At 47.3% G+C, this 13117-nt stretch overlaps 1 protein-coding gene across 3 annotated transcripts in view; it reads right to left on the bottom strand.

Moving 5' to 3' along the window:
* The window catches only part of RUNX1 (RUNX family transcription factor 1), a 90806-nt gene that overhangs the window by 29501 nt on the left and 48188 nt on the right, over positions 1 to 13117 (bottom strand). For 2 of the 3 annotated variants that reach the window (XM_064579115.1, XM_045902493.3), the window contains exon 4: positions 8912 to 9103. The exons of the other annotated variant lie outside the window; for it this stretch is intronic. In XM_064579115.1, the coding sequence (XP_064435185.1) occupies positions 8912 to 9103 (192 nt within the window). The remainder of the gene's footprint in view (positions 1 to 8911; positions 9104 to 13117) is intronic. 3 annotated transcript variants of the gene reach the window in all.

Raw genomic sequence — 13117 nt, 5'->3', positions numbered from 1 at the left:
GTAACTCTCCCAAAGATGGAAGAATTGGCACAGCCTAAGCTGTCTGGGTCTTGGATCTGGCCTTGGAATGACTCAGATTGAACAAATAAAGCCTGTACGTAAAGAGACATCCTCTGCGGGAATCAGCAAGTTTCAGATCTGGGAGACTTAACTGTCCTGGATGGGTGAGCTGCTTACACCCAGGGTGGTGCCAACTCACCGGCCTTCCCTAGGGATGCTCCGCCTTTAGACACACCGGCAGCCACGCCCAAACCCCAGAGCTGAAGGATCACAATGCCTCCTCTCCCCGTCCTCCCAGCAGAACCGAGCTCATCACTACAGTGGCCCAGACCTAGCAAGCCACACTGCTCACGCTGACGTACAGAGGTGTAGACTCAGCGATGACAGCCGGAAGAACCAAGACGGTGTGCGGCCACGAGAACTCTGTTCGCGGTGTGCGTTTTAAAGCTCAGGGTTCGTGGCCACCCGGTAGTCGCTGGTGACATGAGATGCCTTGGACAGTCCTCTACCACCTCTTCCCCACTCTCGCTCACACTCCCTCCAGCTGGAAGAACAGGGGGTTCCGTCTGACAGAGAATCACCTTCACAAAAGGAGTAGTAAACTCTTGCTGTGGATCACAATTGGAAGATGTTTTTCAAAATCTTGAAACAGATATTTGGAATGTTCTAGATCCTAAATATGACCCTAAGGCGTCGTGAATAATGATGGTGCCCAGGACTGTGGCACTTGAGCCTGTGTCTGGAGGAAATGACTGTCTTTTCTGCCCAACCTGTGGTACTCACGGCTCATTCAGGGACTTGGTGTCATGAGACCGTTTGGTCTCGAAACTGCTGATTTCTTTTAAACATAAATATAATATTCCATGCCACGTAGGACGGCAGAACTGGCTAATACCTCAATCTGAAGACTGTCCGTAGCTCCACAATTAAAAATCAACTGGATAAGAAGTACTACCTCCCTTTCTCCCCCCTGTCAATCCTCAGGTGTGCACAAAGAAACAGAAAATAAACATGATTGGCCAATGTTTGTTTTTAGGGTGAGTTCCGTACTATTTTTAAAAATTATTTTGTTTTATTTACTGTGGTTGGTAACTGAATCTCTGGTATCAAAACATAAAATGTTCTGCCAGAAAGAGATTATGGAAGAAAGGTCTATGGAAAGAAACTGGGTTTGTCAGTGAAGATTTTATTTACAGGCGTTTTGCAATCTGTACCTTTAATCTCCATAACAATTGGGCTGTTTTACTGCTTTGAAGGCCATTGTTCAATAATAAGAAAGCTGCTGTGGGGCTAAAGCTTTGAACATAAAATGCAAAGATACAAGACAAATATGCACGGAGGTGGCCTTCTGAGAAGCCCTCTGCCTCTGTACACTTTCCCCCAAAGGTCTGGCAGTGGTGCCCCGAGGGCCAGAGAGAAATAAAGGAAAGGCAGAAGTCACCACAGTTCCTCAGCATTATTTAAATCATACATGTGGACTTTTACAGAGCCCTAAAATAACTGAATTACAGGGGGCCTGCATTTCCGTTCCCTGCTGTGAGGAAAAATAATGCAAATGAGTAAAACCAAGTCGGTTTGGGGAACCACCCCTTATGAGAAAGCATTCCTACCTTGCGCTCCTACCAGCACATGAAGTCTGTTCCTCCCTTGGTACCAACTTTTGGTAAACTTTGACACGGACTTCATGGCCATAGTCAAAGTTTCTTTTTCCAATATCCAAATTTGAAAGGCTATCTTCGGGTGATTTGTAAATTTGGGATTATGAGGTATGCAAAGTGAATCACCAGCCTTTCCAAATGGGTGTCCTGTCAACAGTGCCTTGCTGTAAAGCCATTTTTAAAAAGGCAGCTTGTCGAAATACGACAGTGATATGCCTGGCTCTGGGGAAGTCAAATTCTTGAATCCATCCCAACCGGCACAGAAGGTTCCTGCCATCTTCTGTGCCCCTGCTTACGACCCTGCACAATGTCATGAGCTGTGGGGGGCTAGGGCAGAAGGCACCCGGGGCCTCCTGTCTACGGTCTGCTTTGCTCCGGTGACAGAGGGCGGAGCCTGTTTTTTTCCCCTATTGAGCTCTGCTGGCCCTCTGGCCCCATCTGCATAGATGCTCTAGAAAATGTTAAGAAATATCTGATCTCATTTAAGAAAAAAAAAAAAATCATACATTTTCCTGCCTGGGAAATAAAAGTACCATGATAGTGAGTTCCGGCAATGGTGGGGTGAAGTGCTGGGAGCCAGAAGAGGTGATCGAGGCATTTAGCATGAGCCACTGAGCCCATACCTACCTGCCCATAATATCTGTTCTGGCGTGGGGGACATAGGAAGGTTCTTTCTTTCTTTCTTTCTTTTCTTTTTTAAAGATTTTATTTATTTATTTGACAGAGAGAGACACATTGAGAGGGAACACAAGCAGGGGGAGTGGGAGAGGGAGAAGCAGGCTCCCGGCCGAGCGGGGAGCCCGATTCGGGGCTCGATCCCAGGACCCTCGGATCACGACCCAAGCTGAAAACAGACGCCCAACGACTGAACCACCCAGGCACCCCAGGCAAGTTATTTCTAGACTCCTCTGCTGCCTCCTCTCCTTTCTACCTTGGTATAATTGCTAGGATGGTGGTCCCCCAAAAGGTGTGCCTGTGTTCTGACCCGTGGAACTGTGAATGTGACCTTATTTGGAAAAACAATCTACAGAGGCGATTGAGTGAGATGAAGTGAGATTCTTCTGGTTTATCTGGGTGGGGCCTAAATCCAACCACGGGTGTCCTTAGAAGAGACAGAAGAGGGGATGACACGGACACAAAGGCCAGGCAAAGATGAAAGCAGACATGGGAATGATGCAGCCACAAGCCAGAGAATGCCTGGAAGAGGCAAGGAAGGACACTTCTCTAGGGTCTTCACAGGGAGCCTGGCCCTGCCAGCACCTTGATTTTGAACTCTGGTCTTCAGAACTTGAGACCATACATGTCTGTGGTTTTAAGCCATCGAGCTACAGTGGCCACTGAAAACGAATACACCTGGTTTGGTGATGCTGAGCTTACCAGTTAACTAACAGTTTTAAGTGGTGTCCACGGGCTGGCACTATGGCTCGCTGCTTTGTGGTTCACAGTGACCCTAGGATCTCCAAGCATTAACTGGTACTCCCATTTTGCAGATGGAGAGACCAAGGCTTTAAGAGCTTCAGTAACTATGGCAATACGTGGTGCAGGCCAGGTTTGGGCCTCAGTGGCCTGCCTGTGGAGCCTTCACTCTCAGTCACTCTGCGCTCTCTTTCTTGGACATTAGGTTTCCAGCTTAGCTTTCCTGCTGATTAACCGTTGATACCAAGTAAGTGTTCCAACTGCAGTTGTATTAAAAATTTACTCTCCTGAACCAAAATCCTTTGTCGGGGTGTGTGAACCCTTCTTTCTTGTAATTAGAAAAGATGCCCACAAGGCATTATCAACATGCTCGGGAAAACACGGTCCGGTCACCTTGAACGACATCCATGAACACATTTGGTGTGAAAACGCAGTCCCGCTAAAATGTGGTTGATGATGACTGGGGTGCTGATGCCCGGCCGGGTTGGCAGCTCCTTTGAAGGGCCGGTTTATTAAGTACTTAGCTGTGCGGTGCTTGTAAATACAGCGCAGGCATTTGAGTGGTGCTGTTCAAGGGGGTTCTGTGTTGGTAGCTCTGCCTCTCCATAAACAGAGCGCAGAGAGTCAATGTCAGACTGGCTTCCACGCCAAGCACGGTTAAGTAACTCACAGGAGTGAGTGGAAAGCAGGGGTGACAGACACAGGGCAGCCACATCAGACTCAAGCCATGAAGGCACAGGCAGACTAGGATGCAAAGGCTTTAGGGCCGTTTTTTTTTTTTGAAGGAGAAAACAAAGACTTCACTTTCTTCCCATCCTACTTTCTCCTTTTCCAAATACTACGACGCCACTCATTAGTATGAGCTTTTCACACTTTCCCTAAACCTACAGTTTACATTGCACCGGCCCAGAACACAGAAAACATGAACTGAGTTCTCAATTCCTGCTTCTAGCCCTATTAACTCTAACCCCTCTGCCTGCTTGGGAGAAGAGGGGACAGGACAGGGTCGTGGCACCCCTCAGCTGGCTCCCACCCCACGTGTCAGCCCTTCATCACGCATCCATTCCACCATTTTCTTTTTCCCTCCCTTCCTTCCCCCTTGCATTTATTTATTTTGATTTATTCATGGGGACACCTGATCTAGGCTTGATGTCAACCATGTAAGATTCTGTCGTCAACCTTGAAAGGCTCTCAAATTCTACCACACCTAGATAAGAGTTATTTTTAAATCATTCACTTTTCAAGTTTACAGCATGCCTTCTGTGTTGATTCCTAGCGCCCTGACTATTTTGCTTTGTCGTGTGACCATTAAAAGACCACCGATAGATCTATACGTGCACATTTCTGGTGTCTGATGGTCGTCTTTACTTCCAAGGTTATCAAAGGGCTCCCATCCCCCCTTTGATTTTGAACTTCTAGAAGAAGAAGGAAGGAGAGAGAGAGACAGAGAGACAGAGAGACAGAGACAGAGAAGGAAGAAGAAGAAAAGAGAAGTGCTATGCAGTTCGGTATTTTACTCCCAAGGCTGGAAAGGGGATTTCTCTGTCCCTTCTACAGGGAAGTGGAAAGGCTTTTTTTTTCCCCTTTTGTCAATGCATCTGGTAAACACTGACATAAGTAAGCCTGAATAATAGGGGAGGAACCAAGGCAATTCATATCTCAAAAAGCGTCACAGACAACAGTACCAGAGAACATAGTCTTTCCAAAGTAACTTTATCCTTTGGGGAAAATCACTATCCACACAAAAAACATTTGGAAGACAAAAACTGAGGAGGTGAATCTGAGATGTCGGGGTCTCTGCTCCCTGACCATACTATCAACCTTCAAAGCGAGGTACCCACACTCCTCAACGCTGATCAGAGGTTGCCTGGATTTGGACGTTAAGGAGGCTTTGGTCCCAGTGGACCCCAAGGCAGACTCTTCCATGCAGGAAGGCCAGGCTGTCGCCCCAGTAAAGCAGACAGAGGGTAGCTGGGAAGCCCTCCTCCTCCCCCTTGTCCCTCATTCCCTCGCGCGAGAGATGCATTATTCTGAGTTAAGTTTTCTTTTGTCCCCAACTTGAAAAATAAATGTACATGTCCCCCCACCGGCCATCCCCCCAAAAAAACAGCTTATCGAGGTGCCCATCACAGAGTCTGGCCCTAAGGTTCTCATTATTAGCAATATCTAATAATAACAGACCATATTCAACACAGGCCCGCCAAGGGAATGCCCAGCCCCGTACTTCTCCCATGTCCCCTTTGATGATCGGGATTCCCTTGACGCTGGTCAGCCCTGTGTCTAATCGATCCTCGATCCCAGAGAACCTGCCACCTTGTCCACACTGGCTCTGTAGCCCAGAAAGGTCTGGGTTTGAGTCCAAGTCTGTCACTTATGCTCTTGGAGACTCTGGGCAATTGTTAACCTCTGAGGTTCAGCTGCTCTGTCTCTAAACCACACCCCAGGATTGTGGTGAGAGCGGGATAATGCATACAAAAGGCTTGACCTGTGCCAAAAGCTATCATAACCGGTCCAGTTAAAGAGTTAAACCTCACGCCCTGACGATTATGGCAACGCACGCAAGAACAACAAAACTGGCCTCTTTGTCCAGTTTTCTGCACCAGCAGATACTAGCCTGTCTCCATCTTCCCAGAAAGAGGGGTTTATGCAGCCTTAAATGTGGTTCATCATTTTTGGTAAATCGGGAGTCAAATTCTTAAAATTACTTGCTGGGGTTGCCTGGAGCCTTCTCTAGGAGAGTGTGTGTGACCCATCAGCATCAGCGACTTCATCTCGCTAGCATCTGTGCTGTCCCATCTTTTAAAAGGACACGTGTCCGTGTTCCTTCCCATGACTGAACACGAATTCTAAAACCCGCCTGTAGAAGTTCGAGACGATGTCTTCCTTAACTAATCGTGCAGCCATGACAAAAATGGCTTTCTATTCACTTTTAAGAGCCCGTGAAGGAGGAAGTTGAAGTTAACCTCAGCCCTTTTAATAGTTAAAACCTCAACAAGTAAACAGTGGTTTGGTGGCATGACAACCTGCCCCCCTCTTCCCTTATCCTGCTTCAGATAATTTGAGATGCCTATTTTGAGTGATTCTCCGCACATCTGATTCTAGATAAATAGAGGTGTTATTATAGATCTGTGATTTCCTACTGACAGAGTTAAAGGGGCAGGCTTAACTCTCCGGATGAAGCCCCATCCTCTCTGTCAACCCACGATCCCTCCAAGCCCCCAGTCGCGGATATTTCCCGAGGCTGGAAACATTCACACATCTGTACGGCACGCTGTGGCATTGCTGTGACTACCTTTGGGATATTTTTCTTACGACGATGGCTGCCGTTTCATAGCGAGCCATAAACACAGGCTGGATTTTTATATAAAGCATCTTCTTAAATATAATATGGAGTCTCTAGAGCTAAGCCAGGAAAATAACCATTTTCCTACTTGTCAAGAACAAAATGAAGGTTCTGGCTGAAAGAGACTTTACTATTATCCCTGTTAACTTTCTAATTTCAGGGGAAAAAACATCCCAAGGGTCTACTCAAAACATGACTAGGATAAAAAAGCATTTTCTTACAGAAAAAAAAAAAAAGAAAGAAAGAAAGAAAAGGAAAAGTAGTTTTACGTGAATATATCCTGGATAGTTATTTTTTTTAAAAAGCTCCTACGATTTTACAAGTGAAGGATTGAATAGGCAAATCATATTTTGGAAAGAAAGGGAATCAGCAATATAGTTAACACATTCTTTCGAGCAGCAACCAAGCCTCTGGGGCACTCTAAAAGCAAGTTATTACTACTTACATGTTGCAGAAGTAAAAAGTTTTTAAAAGGAACAAGAAAGGGGTGAGGCTCTGTGTTAAACCTGATCCTTTGCTAAGCATATAGTATTCCAAGAGCTAAAGAATGCCCATTCGGCCCTGGTAATATCTCCACCCCCGCCCCCCCCCCCCCCAAGAGCTGCTGACGGCTGAGGACAAGAATTCACTTACCACCCTCCCCCTCTTCTTTTTGGGAAAAAGAGCTATCTGACAAGGAGGCAAATCAGATCTGATTCACTCCTCACCAAAACTGTCCGAAACAAAGCTGACTTAACGGTGACCATTTCATCTTGCCGCCGTGTGGCTGAATCTTCCATTGCTTTTAAAAATGCTTCATAGTTTGGGTTCCAGTATCAGTAGAAGAAGGCAAGTCCCTTTATCAGCCGAGTAGGCTAAATCGTCAGTTACACGATGAGAGAATAAGAAAACAGAAGGCTTCCCTTTGCTGTTACAAATGGAGGCCTGCAGATGGCATAAATTAATTTAAATGGCCCTAAACACAAGATGAAGGAATCTCCTCGAGAATTTGTTCTGTTTGGAAGGAAAGTTTCATTTCACCCCTCATCCATCTCTCTCACTTAACTCCATCCGATTTACCACACACACTTGCATTTTGGCATTTAAAGAAAAATCAATATGCATATTTTGAACAAGTATTCATGATAAGCACCACAAAACTGATGATTTCAAGGAGGCTTTCTCCTAAATACACCGAAGATGAGTCCGTAGATGAGAGAGAACCCACCAACATCAAGCTTCGGTTTCTGTTTGGAGACAACGGGGCCACCCTACGGATGGGCCACTTAGCAGCTGTGGGCACGGTATCTGACGGGAAGCCTTCTCTGGGAACTTTCCACTCAAATAACAGAACCTCCGCAGACACATAACTAGGAGAGCTCGTGGGATGAGCCATCAAACTCTGTGCAAGAGAGCATGCTTGCCTTTCGAGAGCCCCACATGTGCTAACCCCAAAGGGAGCGACTGGCCCGGAAACCTTAAAAAACTCATGACGAGCACACATCCCCCGGTAGGACTCACACAGTGAAAACGCCTGGGGAAGCTAATTTCTGCGGTCCCAGAGGGCAAGTAGCATGTCCCTGGCTGGCCACCTGCCCTCTCCCCCAGATGTGTTGCTTATCTCTCCCTTTGAGTTAGACAAGCCTGCTACTTGGAGAAAGAATCTTACTGTGACCGTATCCCACGCAGCTGTGTCCTGCGCAGCACATAAAGAAAATGACTACATTTCGGAAATTCGAAATGGTATCACAGAGCAAATAATCATTGACGTCAGTGGTTTCTACAGTGCAAATGAACTCTGTGTATTATCTAATTTGGCACAGTGTGTTTTATGCAATTATTGTATTTTACAGTCATTTGTTTTCCAAACTGGCAATTTGTTTTCCAAATATACTAACTTACACTCTCACCATCAAGGCATAAGGATTTTCTCTTAATTGTTACCAACTATAGGTATTGCTCGCTAAACCCGGGTATGTGTGTATGGTGTGTGTGGGGGGGGGGGGGCGTTCATCTGCATTCTTTACTGATGGTCCATTTATTTATTGTAAATAATACCTTTGATGTGCTGGCATCCAGACTTTCCTAGTATTTCTTTATATTTTTAAAAGAACATATATTAGATACAAACCCCACAAATAATCTGAAGACAACAAGAACTGGAACCATCCTGACTTTCACCTTGCTTGGGCTGTGTGTGTGTGGTGTGTTCAAGCCTGCTGGGTAGGTAGGAAAACAACAGAGCCAAAGCTAACTTTTAAAAAATTCAAGATATTATCTGCATATAGATATATCTCTCCATAGCCCAGGCACCAGTGCCTCTCGATCTGGGGATCTCATTACAGCGTGGATCTGACTCAGGAGGTCCCGGGCGGGCCAGAGACTCTGCTGTCTAGCGCGCTCCCAGACTGCGGGTGTGAGGACCACCCTTTGAGCAAGGAGGAGAAGCCAGGACTGGTCTGGGGGGGTGCAGCCCAAGGGCGAGGCAGGAAGCGGGCTCCCTCCAGGTACTTACCCTGCATCTGACTCTGAGGCTGAGGGTTAAAGGCAGTGGAGTGGTTCAAGGAGGCCCGAGGGTTGGGTGTGGGGGCTGGGTGGTGTGGGCTGACCCTCATGGCCGTTCGCCGCAGCTGCTCCAGCTCACTGAGCCGCTCAGAAAAGGACAAGCTCCCGGGCTTGGTCTGATCATCTAGTTTCTGACGATGTCCTATTGTGGGGAGGGGGAAGGGAGTGGGGGTGGGAAGGGGAGAGGGAGGCAAGGAAGGAGGGAGGGAAAAGATCAGAAAATGTATTGTGGATTTTCTAAGATTGGGGGTTTTCTCGTCTTTCCCCTCCCTCTCCCCTCACCCCCAATGTGGATTTACTGGAGATTGGCACACACGGGGCTGGCTTCCCGAGGAAATTTGGGGCCATTGTCCCCATGGCAGACGGGGGGGGCCCTTTCATCACAGGCCACTGGGTGCTCCCCCAGCCTGCGCCCCATCTCCCCAACCCTCTGCGCCCATCTCCACCGGGCAGAAGGCAGTGGGCATACAGGGACTGGTGGCGGTGGACGGTCGGGCGGGAGAGAAGGTGCATTAATGGTTGGCACTTGGCCACGCGCTGCGGGCTGAGCTACGGCAGCCAGGAAAGGTGCCCTCCCTGTGGCATCGCGACCGCCGCTCCTTACTGCAAACCCAGCCACCGGCAGGTTTTAGAGGCAGCAAAGTGGGCCCTGGAGCTTAGCACACGCCCCTTCCAACAGGAAATGAGGTGTGGCTACAAACCCGCAGTCCTTGGGGAGGTCAGATTTCCTGTTAAATGCAGGGCATGGGCAGCCCCTTGGCCCCTCTCCGCTCCCTCTGTAAATGACTGCGATTAAAGCTTCTCCTCGAAAGCGTCTCACGAGCCTTCTTCAGCATGCTTCTTCCCTGAAACCGACTTCCCTAGGTGTACCCTCTAAGCTTTAGGGGGTTGACGGGAAGGTGGAGCCTGGGCCTCATCCGGGCCAGTCCTCCCAGAAGGCTGGGCCTCCTGGAGCCCAGAGGTCACGCCAGGAGGCTGGATGGGCTTCCCCCAAGGGCTCAGGAATCCAAGGTGGGAAGGTGGGCCTCTCTGTTGTCCACATAGACCATCAGTATCCTTGCCTTGTTCCCCATCCAAATCACTGTCACCGGGATGCAGTGAGCAGAAGCCATTCACATGGGACAAGCCAGGAGGGCTGCGCTTCCTGTTTCCTTCCTTCCTCCCCCAACACGAGGGCTTCACACTGGAGACGCAGGCCTATCAAGCACAACTGAGGCTCAGGGTGCACTGATAGAGCCACCGTGGGGCCAGGCAATCCCTTCTCCTTTCAAAGAGGATGTGCCCTTGCTCCTTTCTCACCCCTGGGGTCCGAATGAAGAGTCACTGACCAATTTCACCAGCATCACCCGCCCCCCAACCCGCCGCTGTCATCAGGTGACCTCCAAACGACACTGGAGGAGCGGCCCGCTTGCTGCCATAATCGAGGGCTTGTTCACGTGTCCTGACCCAGACCTCACTTAGAAAGAGGATCCGTGGATTCCACTCCCCATCCCACCCCCACCCCGGCCCAGGCTGGGAGCGGGGTGGGACAAGTATATTTTAGCCCAGCTCCCAATCGCTACAGTTACAAAATTAAATTTTATAACTTGTATTATGGTTCCAAATCTCCGTGGCTGGCCGTCTCTTCCTGCTGCCAGGCCCCTTGGCACAGTTGACATGGTTTCACATTCCAGACCAAAAAAAGGCCCCACTATATTGCGGTGATTTTATCATGAACAAGACCTGTTTGGCTCCCAAATGAGGAAAACGACTTAAGCATAATATCTGTGTAGTTCAAACGCAATGCTCCCTCTTTTCATAGGTCACCAAGGCAAATCTGGACTCTGATTCAGCCCCACAGCCCACAACCCTCGACCTGAACACAAACAGCCTGAGTCACACAGGCAGGGCCAGCACACATGTGAGAGGCCTCTTACCGGCTGAGTATTTTAAGCACCGGCCTTGTGGGCGAAAGGCCATCGGGCCAGGTCCCGGAATCACTCCTGTCATCCCTTTCCCTCAGAAGTATGAAAATGTCTTTTTCTAGAACGTTCTATTTCAGTCGGCCATGGTGTAACTGTCTCTGGATGGATCTTTCCCTGACTCCTCCCTCCTCTTATCTTTGTGACAGATTCTTAGCTTTCTGGTGATCAGACTGAAAAATCTGATATTCTTGCCCCCCAAACAATTCCAACTCAAAAGCCACTCAAAGCACAGTAATTTAGCCTTTTAAATGCCTAGCAACCTAATGGCTAGTATTAGGAGTCGAGCAGAGAAAAAGGCAGGAAAAACGATTCTGGACAGTTCTACAGCCTCCAAAAGAATGCCGGTTGGCGAAGTCATAGTGCAGAGGCTTCCAGCAGGCTTTGTACCCATTTCAAAACTTCACATTCCTTGGGCACCCAGTGGCATTTTTGAAGAACACCATGTCAAGGACAGTGGGTGATCCAGGAGAATGATGTGTACGAGATCATTCTAAATACAAGCATTCGGCACTGTGGAGTCCACGGTTGGCCTTTGAAGAAAGGCTGTCAGTTGTGTCTGTCTCAGCCACCGAGCTTGGGGACCACGTACCACCAAGAAACGGAGCGAGAATAAGTCATTTTAGGTAATGCACTCCTGTGGCCAGGCACAACGTGAGATTATTATTATTTTTTTTTTATCAGTCCCCTCTCATTGCCCTATGTTTAAAAAAATGTTTTAACATGTGAGCAATTTCTGGACCAGCTGACACCTGCCAAAATCGTAGTCATTTACAGAGATTAGCTGATGACTGTCTGCTTTAGCAGGAATGTTCAGGCATAACTTTCAGAGAAAACAATTCTTCACTCTGAGCTATTTCCTAAGCCCCGAGAGTCAGGAGGCTGAGTTTAATGCTGGAGGAGTGGTGGGTTGGGGGGCAGGGGAGCGTTCACTCCACACCCTCCCCATATGTGGTCCTGGCAGAAAGAGCGTTATTGCCTCTGCAGGGAATCCTGAGCCCCTTCCTCACCATGGGGCTGGAGGGCTGTAACACCAAGGAACAAGGGAAATAAAAAGCATTATCATATTAAAGGTGTGGTTCCGATGCATTTATAAGCTAGATCGAAAGAACACCTCATTCTTCTTTTCTGAAGCCATCAGATTTCATGGGCCAAAGAGCAATATTTTGTGTGAAATACAGAAGCTTCCGATCTAAAATTACAAGTGGGGGGAAAATGAATGCTTTATGTCTCCGGTTTCCTGTATCTGTGTGCAATTAAAATGTCAATTTGCCCCCTGAATTTTAAATACAGGAGTATGGGAAATGCCCACTATCAAACTCACTTTCCTTCTTTCTTGCTGAGTACTGGGCTTCAGAGGGCAGCAGGGAATTCAACTCTGGATCAGATCTAGTAGAATTACAATGCAGGCCTAAACACTTGCATGTTGGCAGCCTGGGTTTTTGAGCACATCGGAAGTCCACTGAAAATGTGGACACAGTGGTCCTTAAAATTGTGGCTACTTCGAGATTTCACACTAGGACATCTTAATGAATCTTGACCAGAGTTGAAAAGGATATACTAAATTATGTTTCTCTATTACCATTCCCACATTTTGAAAAAAAGTCTTTGATTAGGATTTTATTATATATGCAGAGTCATAAAAAGCCGAAAGAAAAAAAAATAAATTAATCCCATCTGCTAAATTTTACTTCTTCATTCCAAAGACATATGTCCTGTAGTTTTCTGGGCTGGCTGCCCACAAGGCATCCCTAAACGTTATGATATCTGTGATGGATAATGAGACCAGCTTTCAATTTTCCGCTATAAAAACGAGACTGAGGAGGTATGCATATCTCATCCATAACTGAACTATCTTTTTCAAGAAACCATTGCCGAACTGTGAAATATGCTATTATTTCTATCAGAGAAAATAGGTAAGGCTAAATTGTCACCTTTTCCTGGAAAATTCTGGCCAGAGAGAGTAATTTTATGGCAGTTTGTTAGTCCATGTTTCTGGTATGGGCTTACTACTTTTCTTGATAGATTCTCAGCAGAAAAAGTAGGAAGGTGTAGACTCAAAGCATCGTCATGACGAGCAGTTGAGGAAAATGTATGCAAAATGATAATACAAAAAAGAGATCTATCTCTCGGTGTGTATCCATCTACATCTGTATCTATCTATACATAACACTGTGATTCTTCTAAAAGCATAC

The sequence above is a fragment of the Mirounga angustirostris genome, unplaced genomic scaffold (genome assembly GCF_029215605.1).
Source record: "Mirounga angustirostris isolate CCGP_5_RB_7025 unplaced genomic scaffold, mMirAng1.0.hap1 SCAF_1, whole genome shotgun sequence".
In the NCBI taxonomy this organism is placed as follows: Eukaryota; Metazoa; Chordata; class Mammalia; order Carnivora; family Phocidae; genus Mirounga; species Mirounga angustirostris.
The sequence above is the reverse complement of the archived record's forward strand: the minus strand, read 5'-3'. Positions and strand labels throughout refer to the sequence as shown.